Source organism: Cyprinus carpio, chromosome A7, assembly GCF_018340385.1.
Source record: "Cyprinus carpio isolate SPL01 chromosome A7, ASM1834038v1, whole genome shotgun sequence".
NCBI classification, from domain to species: Eukaryota; Metazoa; Chordata; class Actinopteri; order Cypriniformes; family Cyprinidae; genus Cyprinus; species Cyprinus carpio.
This window is the reverse complement of record NC_056578.1, coordinates 27,716,955-27,735,577: the sequence shown is the minus strand read 5'-3', so window position 1 is coordinate 27,735,577 and position 18,623 is coordinate 27,716,955. Positions and strand designations below refer to the sequence as shown.

The following is an 18,623-nucleotide window of genomic DNA, read 5'->3' as shown; positions in this document are numbered from 1 at the left end:
TAGTTTTTGAGTGAACTAAACCTTAAGGGGCTCAACTACCTAGAAACTAGCTACTAGCTGTTGTTTTTCCAGCCAGGTTATATTTTGTGAGTGTGTGTATATTTTGAATGCAAGTGTGTATGTGTGTGTGTGTGTGTGTGTGTGTGTGTGTGTGTGTGTGTACCGAGAAAGAGGGGGCTGCTAATGCTACTGCTGCACTACACAATCTCACTGTATGTTGACATCACATGTAACCCCCGACAGCATATTAGAGACAGAGCACTGCGGTCATGAAAATGTTGTTTTATATTCTGTAAGAGCCTTGCTTTCAACAGGCACAGTTTAATGCTTATTGATTCATGTTATTCATCCATTGATTCCTTTTGATGAAACATAGCAATTACCTACAATTATAATTAACACAAGTAGACTAAAGTAGCTTGTTTAATATGATGTTATTACTTTTATAATTCACTAGCAATTAGTTGTGTCTGATTAATGTAACTTCAGTGCTTTGCTCTCTTAAATTAATATTCCAGGTTAAAACCCATTTAAGAACCTCAGCAACAGAATTAATTTAAAACCAATTGAAAGCATTTTAAGATCACTTTTACATAGCCAGTCCCTGTAGAGTTTTTGATTAGACCATTAGTGTTTTGCTTTGGCTCCAGGGCCAATTAAAGCTTCTTTTTTTTAATAGTGTCATTTAGTACATGTTTGTGTTTGTTTGTGCCGCCTTGCATGGAGTCATGGGGTTGCTTCAAGTGCATTGGCTGCACAAGGCCGACACATCTGAACACAACATTCAATCTGTGTCACACTTGTCAAACTTTGTCTTACATATGTTCTCCCTCTGCCCCCCACCCTGACCTCCATCCTTACCCATCAACCTCATAACTGCTTGAGACCTTTGTTTGTCCATCTCTTTTTCACTGACAATTTCATTGCTTTTTTCCCCTCAAATGTTTGTTAATCATTATCATGTAATTTTTTCTTGCCTTCATCTGTCAACCATGTTCCTGTCATCCTGTAAAACCCTTGTCTGCTCATTCTAATCTTATGGATGTATTTCACACTTATCGCTATATAACCTGGCCATATATGACCGTACCCCACCCTTGCACCCCGCTTCTCTGTCCTGTTGCACTTTCCCTTGCCCCTGCAGCAGTGTAAACAGCGCACATAGTAGTGCCTCTCGATCCTCTGGTGGCTCTCAGACTCACTCACCCAGTTCGTCCTGTCGCTACCGCAGCGTGGCCCAACCGCTAACAACCGCTGCACACCGCCTCAGCAGCGTCTCCTCCCACGACTCCGGCTTCATCTCCCAGGACGCCAACGTCTACTCCAAACCCCCATCACCCATGCCCTCCGATATAACAAGCCAGGTATTTATTTCAAAGTATTTATTCCTGCTGCCTTCATGGTACTGTTGAAATTTTGGTAACATGAAGGTATAGAGCTTATTTTTTGACATGACAAAAGATCTTTATGAAAAAAAACAAGCTTGCATTAGACAAAAACTCCAAAAAACAGATCTTAAAGTTGTGAAAATTATTTGATCTAGGGGATTTATACAATGTTTGGCATTGTAAAGACTGTAAGTCAATCCCTCACAGACTTTTTTCATTGTTTTAATAGATATATAAATATATATTTATTTATTATATTTATATACAGCACTGTTCAAAAGGTTGGGGTTGGTAAGATTCCTTTTTTTTTTTAATGTTTTTGAAAGAAGTCTTTAATGCTCAGCAAGGCTGGATTTATTTGAACAGAAATACAGTAAAAACTCATATTGTGAAAAATATAAATTTTCTATTTTAATATTTTTTAAAATGTAATTCGTTCCTGTGATGGAAACAGTGTTACTGCACATCTGTGTCCCAGCTTCAAACATGAAGCAACATTCACTGTCTGCATCTGAAAGATTATAGTGACCTCTTGTGGACAAAAAATAAATAAAATATAAACCACTGTATGTCAAATAATTCTTAAGTGGAAAAATTGTGATAGAAAGCTGTGCAGTGCTTGAAATTTGCTTGTAAAGCATTTTATGTGGAACATAGGCTTTACAATATATACACAGAGGAGGTGCTTTCTTAAGCACTTTCTTTTGGAGTTAAGCAGGAGACATGCACTCGTCTCGGAGCTCACATGCTACTCTCACTGACCATGGACAGAAAAGGGGATTTTACCTGGCTGGGAATCTACCAAACACATGGCTGAGGTGTCAAACTAGCAAAGAAAATTCAGAAACACACCAGTTAGTGTTCATGATTCATGCATATCTTTTTTAGATGGTAGCTTAAGCACAGGAAAGAACAACCTATTGAATTGTTTTTGCTTTAATTTTAAGTTGAAAGTGTTGGAAATACTGGCATGGCAACATCACTGTCAGTTTTGATTTTGAATGCTGTAACTTACATTTAGCCTTACATTTCTTAAAGGGATAGTTCACCCAAAAATGAAAATTATGTCATTAATGACTCACCCTCATGTCGTTCCAAACCCGTGAGACCTCCGTTCATCTTCGGAACACAGTATAAGATATTTTAGATTTAGTCCGAGAGCTTTCTGTTCCTTCATTGAGAATGTATGTACGGTATACTGTCCACGTCCAGAAAGGTAATAAAAACATCTTCAAAGTAGTCCATGTGACATCAGAGGGTCCGTTAGAATTTTTTGAAGCATCGAAAATACATTTTGGTCCAAAAATATCAAAAACTACGACTTTATTCAGCATTGTCCTCCCGGGTCTGTTATGAGCGCGTTCACAACACTGCAGTTTAGTGATATCCGGTTCGCGAACGAATCACTCGATGTAACCGGATCTTCTTGAACCAGTTCACCAAATCGAACTGAATCGTTTGAAACGGTTCGCGTCAACAATAAGCATTAATCCACAAATGACTTAAGCTTTTAACTTTTTTAACATGGCTGACACTCCCTCTGAGTTCAAATAAACCAATATCCCGGAGTAATTCATTTACTCAAACAGTACACCTGTTGTTAATTTAAAATGTGATTTTCCTATTTATGATATGTCCATTTATTGCAAAGCAGTACCACAAATCTAAAAAAAAAAATGTTGATAAAGGCCCTCTAAATGTTCCCTGCTGATACCCCATCTTTTATGGTCTTTCTTACAGAAGTCTTCAAGTTCAGCTTCCTCTGAAGCATCTGAGACCTGCCAGTCAGTTAGTGAGTGTAGCTCTCCAACCACAGTAAGTATCAAGTACTCTGTCCATAAGACATACATGTGCTGAAACTGTCAGTGATGGATTGTTTTGGCTTGTCAGTGTTTTGTATTGTCTGTGGGACCCGTGAGGGTTGTGCTGCTGATTGGCAGGTTGGGGTCTTCTCTGTCTCTCTTGCCGGTTTCGTCTTTGTGCTGTCATCAGATCTGATCTTTCCTGCCCCTCTCAGCATGTATCTGCAAAGCCACACACACAAAGGCTCCCATGCCCATGAGTAAAGGGAAGGGGGTCTCTTGCTACACTGACGGTCTCGATCTTATCTCTCCATTCCGCAGTTTGGCTCGTCCTTCGCTACCTTCCGCCCTGCTCTCTCTCACACTGGCTCCATCAGGCCTTTCTCTGTCATACTTCCTGCGTCCCCACCCTATAACCGCTCCCCTGGATCCAACACACCCTCTCCCACATCCAAGATCCCTTGCTGGAAGGTTTGTCTCCATTGGCAATTCTCATTGCAGTTTTGTTTATTTCCTCTTCGTTTTGTGTGTGTTCTTGTGTGTTGAATACTGTATGTGCCTCCTGAATAACACTTACTGACAGTGTTTTCGATTTGATTTCATTCTGCTTAACCTCATTCATCGCCTCATTTTGCTTTTTAACACACACCTTTTCTGTTGATGATGCATGATGCTGGTTTCAAATCTCTGGCTGTGAGATTTGCTAAACCGAGCAGACCACGGAAGGTACCTATCAGTTTATTCAAACACTGAGATTGGGTTTTCTCTAAAACACATAAGAAAGTATCTATTGAAAGGACACTCAAACTGCTGGATCGTGGGCCAGTCTTCTCTCTCGCCCCGGAGACTGTTGCATCTGTTGCTAAACACTGACCTGAATTAACCGCGTCTACTTCCTCAGGACTGGTCCAAGATAGGTTCCGGTGAACAAGTGCTGGCCAGCACACTTCAGAGGAGGAAGGAGCCTCTGGATAGACTGAGGGAAGCAGAAACCTCTCCTCAGTCACAGGGGTATTCTGGGATGCATTCAGAAGACCCACAGAGGCCAAGAATGACCCCGGCCACTATCGCTGCCAAGGTAACTTTCAACGTATATTAAACATTCTACAAGCCTTGAAAACTAATAAATAAATAAATTCTTAGCTATTTCCAAAGGATTTTTTATAATGTTAATTATGACAAGCTCTAAAATATTTTAACAGGTAGAAATTTCTATTTTATATATCTAACTCTGCAATCACAAACAACTAGAACTTTTCTAGTTATTTGTGATTGCAGAGTTTGATGGAAATGTAATGGAAATACAAAGTCTAAGTGTTGAATAACACTTCTGAAATTATATTATTTAATTATTTAAATTGTTTTGTTTGATTTTAATACATTGCAACTACTATTTTCTTTAAATTAAGAAGTTTGAAAATGAGCAGCTTTGTCATTACAGCTAATGTGCCATAAACATCTTAGTGGGCCTTGAAAAATTATCTTTGACAAAGGGGGGGCTTGAAGTCAAAACGGTTGAGAACACTATAATTATGGATTTAAAAAAAAAAAGTCTCTTAAAATGCACTTCACACACTCACTAGCTTATTTAGTTGACAGTGTCCAACACTGGATATACATTAATCACAAAATAAGTCATTTTTCTTTTTTCATTTCCACCCCAGTGTAATTCCCACTGGGAACTCCTTAACTCACAGTTAGCAATTTATGTATCATTAATAAATACATTGGAGTAATATTTTTACATATGTTTATATATTCAATTTTCATAGTTTAGGATTCAAAGTGTAGGTCTACATATGCACACACATTGAGCTACATGCGTGCAGTCTGTGCTTGATGTAACTGTCTGGATTGATTGTGTAATGGTGCAGCATGGTGAGGAGGTTTCCCCAGCTGCTAGTGATCTAGCTATGGTCCTGACACGAGGCCTCAGCATGGAGCAGCAGAAGAGCAGCCGAGACTCCCTTCAGTACTCAAGTGGATACAGCACTCAGACAACCACCCCATCCTGCTCAGAAGATACCATCCCCTCACAGGGTAATACACAGTCAAAAATACTCACATGTTTTCAATAAAGGCCTGTTCACACTAAAAGTGATAACTATAACGCTAACCATATTAGTGTCCACACCAACGCACAATAATGCTTTGTTTATTACAAGCACGAGGTGCAGTTGTCTTGTCCGCCGCTTTAAATGCTTAAGCTCCTTAAAATCAGGTGGATTCTGATTGGCTGTCAATGTTCTTATCATTAATCAACTAGAAAGTCATTCTGAAAGTGATTTTATCAATATAGTTTCACTTCGTCATTTCACTGTGTCGCTATAGCTGTGGACGTCCCTATTCTCTTAGAATTAGAATGATTTTTAAAACTTTGACGTTATCATTATTATTATTATTATTATTATTATTATAGTTATCAGCCTTGGTGTGTTTGGGCCTAAATAGATATTGCTGATTATTATTTGAATTCAAAACAAGTTGGATTTTTTTTGTTAGGCTCCGATTATGATGGTTACTCAGTGAACGGAGACACTGAGGGCAACTGTCAGGCTGAATTTGATAAATCTTCCACAATTCCCCGTCACAGTAATATCGCCCAGAACTATCGGCGCATGATACAGACTAAGCGTCCTGCCAGCACGGCAGGCCTGCCCAGTGGAGTGGGCGCTCTGGGCGGACCACCCGGGGGAGGGGGCGGTATCCCCGGCACGGCCACCATTCGCCGAACACCGTCTACGAAGCCTGGGGTGAGGCGCACCCTCTCAAGTGCTGGTCCTATTCCTATACGCCCTCCCATCGTGCCAGTCAAGACCCCCACTGTGCCTGACTCACCTGGCGGGTACACAGACCCTCCCGCCCGTGTGGGCAGCGAAGAATGTGTCTTTTATGTGCCGGATGATGCCTCCCCAGGAGCGCTGGAGTATGTGAAGGCCTCTCCAAAGCGGCTGAGCCTGCCTAACACAGCCTGGGGCTCAGGGGGTGTAGGCGGCTTAGAGATGAGCGTCTACAGCCAACCAGGTGAAGAAGATCACCTGCTGGCTGCCAATCGCCACAGTCTGGTGGAGAAGATCGGGGAGCTGGTAGCCAGCGCTCACGCCTTAGGTGAGGGCCAGTTCCCCTTCCCCTTGCTTCCAAACCAGCCCCCACCGGGCCCCGAGTCCCAGCCTGATCCTGAAGTGCCCCAGGAGGATGAGGACATGCTGAGGTCTATTCGTCGAGGAGTGCGACTGCGTAAAACCGTCTCCAATGATCGCTCTGCACCCCGGATTTTGTGATGCCTCCTGGAGAGATGGGAGAATACAAGCAAAGTAACACAGAAAAAAAAAAAAAAAACTTCACAATGACTCTTTAGAAAATGAGCTATGAAAAAGAGGATTACAAAATTAAATGTTTAAAGTCATTGTAGAAAATAACGAATAACAGTAATGAAAAAAGTTAATGATATTATGTAACAGCAGGCCCAGGCCACTATAACTCTTAGCGTGTCTGAACGCATGTTTGTCTTATTAACACACCCATCACCGCGGGATAGTTGAACTGTAGTGAGACAATTAACTACTGACAGAACAAGGGACCAGGATGTCTGGGGGATTTTTGTGGTCCCTCCAGTTCTCCGCATGGTCCCAGTAGAATAACGGCCCTCCCCAAATTATGGACCCCAGGAATCAGTGCTTGACAAGCTCATGGGGTATGCAGGGACTCGTGCAGATCCTTGCCCTCCACAACGCTCTCTCCAACCCCGCACTCACCTCCAGTAAAATTGACATCACATCCTGAAAATCTTGTGGTATCGCTGTTGTGTGTTGCTCTGCAGTCTGGAGGTGAGCAGGGCTCTGCTGCAGGTCAGCTCGTGGTTGCATAGATGGACAGGATTTATCTTTTGCTCGTACACTTCCGTTGTCTTGTTTGTTTTATTTACAAGCAGTTAATCGCCTCCTAGCTCCCAAGAGTAGGAAACGTTCATGTCAGGTATGTGGATTTTTTATGATTGGGATGAAAAAAGCCACCATGATAATGAGGAGCAATAACGCTTTTTTCCCCTTTTTTTTCCCTTTTATGGGGGAAGGTTTTGAAGATCAGCTTTTAATAAAGTTGTTCGTTTTTTAATGTTCAGGTGTCTTTGGGGAAGCAGATGCTTTCGAAGACTTCTTGTTGAGTCTAGTTATGGCTTATTTAAAAAGAAAATGAGAAATAGAAAGGATGCAGAGCACTTTTAAGGTGTAGTTTTGACCGCTAGTTGTCACTGTGGCCACACTGTGTGTGGTGAATGCTGTGAGACAGTGCGGTCACGTGCCCTGGTACATAGGGAGACGAATGCACATAGCAATGTGATGATGTAGGGAAAAAAAGGTGTGATGTGAAGCAGAGATGGAGGTAAGAAAAATTATTTGGCAACATTTTACAGTAGGATCAACTTGTTAACAATATTAGTTAATGTATTAGGTATCATGAACTAACAATGAACAGAATTTATTAATCTAGGTTGATGTTAATTTCTACTTATTCTAGTTCATTCTCTATATTTAAAGTGGTATAAATTAGCATCAACTAATGTATTATGAGTAAACAATATGACATTCAAAATAAAACATTATTTTTTAACATTTATTCATTGTTAACATTATTAACATTTATTCAGCAAGTATGCATTAAATTGATCAAAAGTAACAGAATAGACGTTTATAATATAACAAAATATTTCTGTTTTCTTTATTTTTGTCAAATAATCCCGCAAAAAATGGATCACGGTTTTTCACAAAAGCAGCAAAACAAATGCTCATTTCAGCCTGCTTTGCCACGGCAGGAATACAATTACATTTTAAAGTATATTAAAATAGAATGATAATATAACCCCCCCCCCCCCACACACACACACACACACACACACCCAACTTTTGAACAGTGGTATATATTTATATATGAGAATTAAAAAGATAAATTAATATTTTTAACGAAAAAAAAAATGTTGCTGTTATTGCTCATTGTTCATGACACCTCACAACACCTATTGCATTAACTGTTAAACAGTTGCATCTTATTGTAGAGTGTGACCAATGATCTTGAAAGGGAATTGGTTGATGCTTAATATTTAATTTCCAATTTGAGCTAAGTTCTAAAATGTTTTTTTTTTCAGGAAACGTTCTGATATATCTTTAGGAGGGGTGGAGAGAATGAGCTAAGATGAAGGCACACACCTGGCTGCCATTTTTTTGTTTTGGGACATAAGAATGAACTTTGGATCTGCAGAGGGAAGAAGGGATGAATAAAGGAGGTGGAGAGAATGAACTCTGGGAAGAAAACTCATCCAGTTGTTTATGATAAAAGCATTCCACTGCCTGTTTTAGATGATATAGGAGTAAATATCTATGACACAAAAGGTCACTGGTTGCCCTGGTTCACCCAACGTGAAGAAAAACAATGCTCTGTGATGATGCTGGATGTGGAAGTGATATGTAGGAGGTCAAAACATAGTTTTAGTCAAGTAGTGTCTGTTTGTGAGTGACTTTCTGTTCTCCCAAGACTCCCTATAACCCCTGCGGTCATAAATAGTGCTGTTGCGCCAGACACTTGCTCCTTACTCTGACTCTTGGGTTGTTTTTTGAATTATTTATTTTGCATAGAGCACTCTGTTTTAGGAATGCCTGTAGCGTGTTCAAAAGGAAAAAGTATGTCTGCTTTGTGACAGTATGTACGACTGTGCCAATCTCTCATCGAAAACAGTGCCATTCCGGAACGCCAAGGCCATATTGAGAACAGGCTGCAATGAAAGTACATTGTTATGGCAAGCCCACAATGCCAGCCAAATCTGTATATATTCATATATATACAGTAGTCAACAATTGAAGTGGATCAAAACCTTTCTTCAAAGTTGTCCTAAAACCAAAACAATGCCCATACTTGTCTTAGGACGACTTTTGATCCTCTTCAAATGTTGACTACTGTATATATATATATATATATATATATATATATATATATATATATATATATATATATATATATATATATATATATATACACACACATATACTGTATAAGAAAGTGAACAGTGCAAGAAGCTTCGCTAAAAACAAATGCCCCCCACACAAATGTTCTCTTGCAATAGGATTCAAGGGGTGAGTGAGGAATCAATTTACAAGAGCATTGAGTTTGACAGCAAAATAGTACACTTTGCTGGACAGAGAGAGAGAGAAAAAACATATCTTACTGTTACATATCCACATGTTTCATGTGAAGCTTCATGACCTGCTTAATGTGATAAATCATGAAGATAAAGTTATCAGAAGTTCCCGACACATCACAGACACATAAATGCAGTAGGATACGACAGGAAGGAAGACGTAGAGTTGATGATAAGTGAAAGAGAAAGGAGATTGGGATGAGTAAGAGTGAGAAAGTCAAGGCCAGTGGAGAATAATTGGTGAAAGAAACAGGTAGGAAGCGAAATGAAGAAGGAGGGAGAGGGAAAAAAAGACACAAAAGCCTGATTGCAGGTAGTTGGCTTACCGTTGTCTCTTTATTGTAATGTCAGTATCTGCAGGTTTCTGCTACTGAGGTCATGCAGCAAAATGACAGTTAAAAGCCCCTCGGGAGGAAGCTGGGGGATAGAAAAACTACCAGTCACTTATGAGCTCAGCCTTCAGCGTCTCAATACTCACATACTCGCACACAGCAGATAGACTCTTTTGGTTCTCAGGTGATTAAACGCACATTTTCTCTTTGTTTTGCAGTGCTTAACATTACTCACGTCATGCTCATTTGCCTCCCGCTGAATGTCACGATATGCTCACTATAAGGCAGCCATCACAATTAAACTGTGAATATATGATTGGCCTGTTATCTTATACTTGACGTTTGTGAAGCTCAGGATTCACAGTTTGTCCAACAAACTTTCATCCCAATTCGTAACTATTTTATGTGTCGGTGAATTCATACAGCGCACACTCTACATTTGCACGGTTTAGTAGTTTATTATGTTCATGCACCACAGGTTTAGGGTTGAGGTTAAGGGTTTTTCTTTCTAAAAATCGCACTGTACACAACAAAATCACCACCTCATAAAATAGTTATGCTTTCTCATGAGATTGGGTTGCTTTGCCCCTGGCGAACCCCTAGTTATTTTAGGAATTATCAGGGAAGAAGTGGTTTAGAAATATATGTGCTTTGATTATGTGTAAATGTGATTTTTGAGGGCAATATTTTGATTATATTAAAATTTTATTTTAAATTATCTTGACCATCTCCCAATCTCCCCTAAAAATAAATAATAATAATAATAATAAAAAAATCAATTAAATGCGTTCCTTGTGGATCATCTCTGTCATTGGAGGGGATTTGCCTGGAGAAACATTATTAAGTAGCACATTGGACTTTTAATTAAAAAAAAAAAATAATAATAATGTCTCAGTTTGTTGGTGAGCCAAACGAATGCCAAAAAAGAGGTGAACTGGCTATCCTTTATATTTACATTAAGTAATAATTGACCAAATGCTATAGAGTTAGCGCACAATCAATGAGTATTAGCCTTACGAAACTTTATGCCTTTTTGATATTCCCTCACGCTCACTCTGTCATCCCATCTCTACAATGGCTATAGACTATAAACGACCATGTGCTGCGGGTGACAGAGAGGTGAACTGCTCATTTGGGCTGGAACACGTGCAGCCTCCCTCTTCTTCAGCTACTCACGCGCTGTTCCTCAAAGATGCCCTGAAAGACACCCGTCTCCCACGCTCGGTTCAGCCACCACACCGCGATTTTCCCTCGCTGTCGTCTCCACCGAGCGAGCGCGCGTGGAGGGAGGGCTTGCCAACCGGGTGTCATGGAAACTGAGCCGTGTGTATTACGTCATTAGTCTGAGTTGCGAGTCTTCTCTTTTCTTTGCCGCTCGCAAATAAGGAGCATCACGCACATGCCTCACAACAGCAGGTTCTACAGCTCAAAACTTAACCGGAGAACTTGATTATGTTTCTTAAATTTCATTCACATGTAAAAGATATGACGTGTACATTTGTTTTTGTCCCTCCCCTCCCCTCCTCTTTCCTCCTCTGACTGAAGTTGAGTAACGCTACAGGTGCTGTTGTGTCTGTCTATCTTCTTTCTGCTGTTCTCTCTTTACTCTTCTGCTTTAATTTATTGTGCTGTTTTCCTAAGGCTTCTGTTGCCACTGTTGCTGACAACATCATTTCCTTTTTGGTAATATTTATCCTTCTAATTTTTGTTAAGTTTAGTCACAGCTAATGTAACAAAACACACTGTGATGATTCCAGTATTAATAAAAGTTGTACTTAAACTGTGTGTGAGGAGAAGATATTCATTATAACCTATTTATTATTCGATATGTATTATTTATTATGCTAGGTTTTATGAGGGGAAGTCATTAAGATAAAAAATTTAAAATATGCCAAAAAGTCGAAATTATAAGATCTAAAGTCATGACATAAAATTCTATTTCTATGACATATTTCTTAGCCATTATGCATAAACTTAAAGGTTTAAACGTTATATATAGCCTACTTCATGCACACAAAAATACAAAACAGAAAAGGGTGACGTTCAGCTGAAAGTGCAAGAGGTTTGAGACGGCAAGGAAAGATCAAATCTGATAAACAATCGCATTTAGAGTGTGCGCATTTTATTTTAGATTCTAGGGGGCGCCAAAGTATTTGTGACTAAATCTGTGACTGCAATTCAACATCCAGATAGAGAAAAGTTTGTTCTAATTATTTCTTCAAGCTGTTTAGCATCTAAAAGTGAAACACAAATAAATCTCGTCTTTCACACCGAAAATAAGTAACTTGTTAAACCCTGTAATTAAAATCACAAGTCAGTCTCTAAGCACCAATTTTGCACTCATCAGCTTTATAACAATGTTCAACATTGGAGAGAAATACAGATATTAGCAATTCCGCCTCCAGCTTTGTGTTATTTGCTGAGAAAGCCCCTGGAGGTGTATAAGACAGTCCCAGCTGCACATTGGACTGCTCAGAGCGCAAATGTGTATCTTCAATGATAGTCAAGTCGCTTCATCTATATAAAACACTTATACAACATAATTAGAACGTCTCATGTGCTCATCATCTCTCTGGTGTGTTCTTAAACAACACGAATGCAACTTTAATTAAAAATAAGTAGGCCATGATTGATTTAAGAAATCTTAACAATGATATTTAATGGGACAATAAAGGGATTAGAAAGTGTAAAAGGAGAAAAGAGTGTTATGTGCTCATTCAGTTGTACCATCCCACTAATGGCATATTCACAGAACCATACCCACGCTGCCTGCCGGAACCCTGAAGGTGAGTGAACATGATCTTGGTTTCTCATTTGAGTAAACTGTTCCCTGTGTTAGAGGAACTACTTTGAACATGTCTAGCAATACGCAAATCATAATTTGAAGTATCAACTACAATCCATCCGTCCACCAAAGCACTTGTCCTATGTAGGGTTCCAGCTTACAAAACACTTTTCTAACATTTTTTTTTCTAATTTTTACCACTTAGTTATAAAAATGTTAGTATTTCTGAATGTTCTCTGAACAAAAAAACGTTTTTGTTTTTTTTTAATGTTTTAAAAAACATCTAAGCATTGTCAAACTAGGTGGTCACCCAAGTCAAGTCACCGTTATTTATATAGCGCTTTAAACAGTACAGATTGTCAAAGCAACTTTACAGTATTAAATAGGAAAATAGTGTGTCAATAATGCAAAATGACAATAGTAAACATTAAATTTTCAGTTAAAGGCAGTTCATCATTGAATTCAGTGATGTCATTTCCAGCTTTGTTCAGTTTAAATAGTATCTGTGCAATAAAGTCAACAATATCGCTGGATATTAAGTGTCCCCAACTAAGCAAGCCAGAGGCAACAGCGGCTAGGAAACAAAACTCCCATCAGTGACAGAATGCTGAAAAAACCTTGGCCGATACCTAGTTGGGGGGGCAGTTCTCCTCTAGCCAGACGAAACCAGCAGTTCAATTCCAGGCTGCAGCAAAGTCAGATTGTGCAGAGGACTCATCTGGTTCCTGTGGTCTTGTCCCAGTGGCAGTCTAGGAGACAAGGTCTTCACTAGGGATCTGTCTCTGGGGCTCCTCTAGTTGTCCTGGTCTCCGCTGACATTCAGGGCTGTAGAGGTCATCTCAAGGTGCTTATCCAACATCTGGGCTGGATACGTACTGGATCCGGGTTACTGCAGTGACCATCTGATCTGGTTTCGGACTGGATCTGGTGGCTACGGTGACCTCGGAATAAGAATGAAAGAGGCTAATATTAGTGTAGATGCCATTCTTCCTACGTTGTAACGAGTACATCGGATGTTATGGGAAGTGTTCCCGGTTCCGGCTGACTTAATTAATGCAGCATAACAATCCTTTAACAGATTTGAATTCTAGAAATGTGATAGTGTGTTATGTGTATGCCAGGTTAAAGAAATGGGTCTTTAATCTAGATTTAAACTGACAGAGTGTATCTGCCTCCCAAACATTAGGTAGATTGTTCCAGAGTTTGGGCGCTAAATAGGAAAAGGATCTGCCACCTGCAGTTGATTTTGATATTCTAGGCAGGGGGGTAGCCATCTTTTCAGAAGTGAGGGGGACAGAAATTATATATATACTATATATATATGTATATATATATATATATATATATATATATATATATATAGTATACGACTTATATATAAGTCGTATTCAGACTTATAAGTAAAGAAGTAAATCTGAATATATAGTTATAAATCTGAATATATAGAAGCAAATCTGAATATGTAGTTATAAATCTGAATATATACATATAAATTGTCAATTTATAGAAGTAAATGAATATATAGTTATAAGTCTGAATATATAGAAGTAAATCTGAATATATAGAAATAAATCTGGATATATAGTTGTAAATCTGAATATATAAATGGAAATCTGAATATATGCTTAAGTCTGAATATATAGAAGTAAATCTGAATATGTGCTTATAACTCTGAATATATAGAAGTAAATCTGAATATATACTTACAACTCTGAATATATAGAAGTAAACCTGAATATATAGATGTAAATCTAAATATATAGTTATAATTTGGAATATATAAATATAAATCTGAATATATAGTTATAAATCTGAGTATATAGAAGCAAATCTGAATATGTAGTTATAATTCTGAATATATAAATGTAAATCTGAATATATAGTTATAATTCTGAATATATTGAAGTGCAACTGAATATATAGTTATAAGTCTGAATATATAGAAGTGAATCTGAATATATAATTATAAGCCTGAATATATATATATTTATAGCAAACCTGGTGATGTGGATCACATGAGAGGGGCCCTTGCACACTTGTCCCCCTCACCTCAGATAACTGAGAGCTTTTGAAAGGTACGCGTCCACCAACCATGACAAGAGGAGCCACTAATCTGCCCCTCACAGCCCAGACTGCTCTTATTGCCCATAATAAATTTATATCTATCGCCTTCCACCCTTCTTCCACATGTCCGGATGTGTTCAATAAATTGTGAAATGAAATTCGTGTCCACTCTGTGCCTTATTATCCCACCACTTATCAAGGAAACACAGAGAGCTGGAACAGGACTCAAGGGGGATTTTTCATGCCTCTGTTCCACCTACACAATCCAGAATGGTTAGGAAGGAAAGGAGAGGAAGAATGTGATTCAGAAATTATTGGCTTTACTCAAAATATACTAAATCTAGGTATTTAATGCCACATATTTTATATTTTCCTCACACACACACACACACACACACACACACGTTTGTTTTTGTGAAAAGTGGGGACATCCCATAGGCGTAATGGTTTTTATACTGTACGAACTGTATATTCTATCGCCCTACACCTAACCCTACCCCTTACAGGAAACTTTGTGCATTTTTACTTTCTCAAAAAAACTAATACTGTGTGGTTTATAAGCGTTTTGAAAAATGGGGACATGGGTTATGTCCTCATAAGTCACCCTCTCCTTGTAATACCTGTGTCATACCCATGTCATTATACAAAGTTGTGTCCTGATATGTCACAAAAACAAACACACACACACACACACACACACACACACACACACACACACACACACACACACACACACACACACATATATATTCTCTCTCTTTATTAATAGTTGTTTCATTGTTGTGGTATTTTTCTATCAAAATTCCTTTTATAGTGCAAATTTCAGTTCCCTTTCAGTCGGTCACTCTTGACGCCACGTCGGTGAACGGCGAAAATGGGATATCGCTTCGATAGACCAATCTACTTTGAGTGTAAACTAAACGAGCCAATGCACATTGGCATGCAATTATTGCATCCAGCTGCCGCTGATCACAGCGTGAGTATAATAAGGCAGCAGGTGCAATGCATACCAGCTTTTCGCTTCGGAGCCGAGAGTTAGTATCGTTCTGCTCAACTGTGTCTGCTGTGACCTACGAGTTCAGCACGCTCTCGGAAGCTTCGTGTGTTGGCGAGATGGCGCTTCAGCGGTGGTCGTTCCAGCGTTGAGTGGATTGCACACTTCAGGCTGCACTACCCCCTGTCGTGTTGCAAGCGGCCAATTCCCCTGTGCGCCTCAGCACTAAAAGAGCATTTCCTAAAGAGCAAATTTCTCTAAAAGAGCTTCATGGGTGCGTCTTTGTAAAGACGACGGATCGTCCTTATAAGGATGACGTTTCACCCGTGTGTTTCTGGGTGCGGTCGTTACCTGGCAACGTGTGATGGTCACGATCGCTGCCTCACGTGTCTGGGCAAACACGCTGAGGTAGCTTTCGTGGATGAGTCATGTTCTCTCTGCGGGAAGATGACCATCTCGGAGCAGCGAACCAGGCTCCACTTCCTTCAAAAAAGGGGGCAGAGTCCCGTTGCCGCTGCCGCCATCTGGGGCTCGTTCTGGCGGCCAACAGACGAGAACCATTTCCGGCAGCGGCACGGGCGGTTTGAGGATTACAGTGGTGGCAAACCTCACAGGGAACCAACCCTCTGGGGACCATCACTCCTCTTGCATCTCCGATCCAGAGGAGTAACCCACGGAAGGCGCTGGGCCCTCTTCAAAGAGCATACCAGTGGTATCCAGTGGGCCTCCCCCTCAACCAGATGTCGATCTCCGCATCGGAGGGAGAGCTGTCAGATGAAGATTCAGCTGTGCTGCCGCCCTCTGGGACAGTGGCAATGCCTGAATTGGAGCCAGAGATGACAGCTATGCTTTCACGGGCCTCATTGTACCCAAGAAAGGTGGTGGGTTACGACCGATCTTGGATCTGCGAGTTTTGACCCGGGCCCTTCGTCGGCTACCGTTCAAGATGTTGATGCAGAAACGCATCTTCGGGTGCGTCCGTCCCCGAGATTGGTTTGCAGCGATCGACCTGAAGGACGCGTACTTTCATGTGTCGATCCATCCGTGCCACAGACCTTTTCTGTGGTTTGCGTTTGAAGGACGGGCATATCAGTACAAGGTCCTGCCCTTCTGGCTGTCCCTGCCTCCCCCGTGTCTTCACGAAAGTCGCGGAGGTGGCTCTTGTTCCCCTCAGAGAGCAGGGTGTTCGCATTCTCAACTATCTAGATGATTGGCTGATACTGGCACAATCTCGGGATCAGTTGTGTGAGCACAGGGACCTGGTGCTCCGGCACCTCAGCCTGTTCGGGTCAGCTGGGGAAAGAGCAAACTCTTGCCAATGTAGAGGATCTCTTTTCTCGGTATGGAGTTGGATTCGGTCAAACGGACAGCACGCCTCATAGAGGACCGTGCACGGTCGGTGCTAGCCTGCTTGAATACATTCAAGGGCAGGACAGCGGTCCCACTGAAACTTTTTCAGAGGCTCCTGGGGCATATGGCGGCTGCAGCACTTACACCGCTCGGCCTGTACCTTATGAGACCGATCCATCACTGGCTTTATAGCCTAGTCCCGAGGTGGGCGTGGAAGTGTGGCACTCACCGGGTCCAAGTTACACCGGCCTGTCGCCAAACCCTCACCCCGTGGTCAGATCTTGCATTTCTAAGGGCAGGGTTGCCCCTAGAGCAGATCTCCAGGCATGCTGTGGTTTACACGGATGCCTCCACCACCGGCTGGGATGCCACGTACAACGGGCATGCAGTCTCAGGGGTTTGGACGGGCCCGCAGCTGCAGTGGCACATCAATTGCCTAGAGTTGTTAGCAGTGCTCCTTGTCTTGAACCGTCTCAAGGGTCACTTACGAGGCAAGCATGTGCTGGTCCAAATGGACAACACGGCGACCGTTGCGTACATCAACCAACAAGGTGGTCTGCACTCCCGTTGCATGTCACAACTCGCCCGCCACCTCCTCCTTTGGAGTCGGAAGGTTCTGAGGTCACTTAGTGCTGTTCACATTCCGGGTCTGCCAACCTTACAGCCAACAAGCTGTCTTGAGCAATGCTCCCGGGAGAATGGCGACTCCATCCCCTGATGGTCCAGCTGATGTGGAGACAGTTCGGAGCCGCTCAGGTAGACCTGTTTGCTTCTCCAGAGACCGCTCACTGCCAGTTGTTCTACTCCCTGACCGAGGGAACTCTCGGCACAGACGCACTGGCACACAGCTGGCCGCGGGGCCTACGCAAGTATGCGTTTCCCCCAGTGAGCCTTCTTGCACAGACACTGTGCAAAGTTCGGGAGGACGAGGAGCAAGTCTTGCTAGTGGCGCCGTATTGGCCCATGCGGACCTGGTTCCCCGAACTAGTGCTCCTCGCGACAGCCCCTCCTTGGCCGATTCCTCTGAGGAAGGATCTACTGACTCAGAGACGGGGCACCATTTGGCACCCGCGTCCAGACCTTTGGAAACTCCATGTCTGGTCCCTGGACGGGACGCGGAGGTTCTAGGTGACCTGCCCCAGGAGGTAGTGAACACCATCACTTCGGCAAGAGCACCGTCTACGAGACATGCTTACGCCTTGAAGTGGAACCTGTTCGTCGAGTGGTGTTCTTCTTGCCGAGAAGACCCCCGAAGATGCCCGATTGCGGTTGTGCTTTCCTTTCTGCAGCAAGGGCTGGAGTGAAGGCTGTCTCCCTCCACCCTCAAAGTCCAGGTTGCCGCTATTGCTGCGTGCCATGACCCCGTGAATGGGAAGTCTTTAGGTAAGCATGACATCGTCATCAGGTTCCTTAGAGGGGCCAGGAGGTTAAATCCTTCCCTGCCCCCCTCCATATCCTCTTGGGACCTGACTCTGGTGCTGAAATCACTACAGCAGGGCCCATTCGAGCCTTTGCATTCAGTCGAGCCAAAGTTTCTTTCATTGAAAACTCTGCTCCTGCTTGCTCTGGCCTCCATCAAGAGGGTAGGGGACCTGCACGCATTTTCGGTCGATGATTTGTGCCTAGAGTTTGGGCCGGCTGACTCCCAGGTAATCCTGAGGCCCCGGCCCGGTTACGTGCCCAAGGTTCCCACTACATCCTTCAAAGACCAAGTGGTGAAC

The 18,623-nt window shown here is 41.8% G+C and overlaps 1 protein-coding gene across 7 annotated transcripts in view; it reads left to right on the top strand.

The window, feature by feature from the left end:
• Positions 1–11,494, top strand: part of mtss2 (MTSS I-BAR domain containing 2) — a 78,970-nt gene extending 67,476 nt beyond the window's left edge. For 2 of the 7 annotated variants that reach the window (XM_042760629.1, XM_042760628.1), the window contains 6 exons: positions 1,145–1,364; positions 3,129–3,203; positions 3,512–3,661; positions 4,092–4,268; positions 5,065–5,230; positions 5,693–11,494. In XM_042760629.1, coding sequence (XP_042616563.1) covers positions 1,145–1,364; positions 3,129–3,203; positions 3,512–3,661; positions 4,092–4,268; positions 5,065–5,230; positions 5,693–6,471 — 1,567 coding nt within the window. In that variant the 3' untranslated portion in view covers positions 6,472–11,494. The remainder of the gene's footprint in view (positions 1–1,144; positions 1,365–3,128; positions 3,204–3,511; positions 3,662–4,091; positions 4,269–5,064; positions 5,231–5,692) is intronic. The other 5 variants (XM_042760631.1, XM_042760630.1, XM_042760626.1 and 2 more) reach the window with 4 other exon arrangements.
• The last annotated feature ends 7,129 nt before the right edge of the window (positions 11,495–18,623 follow it).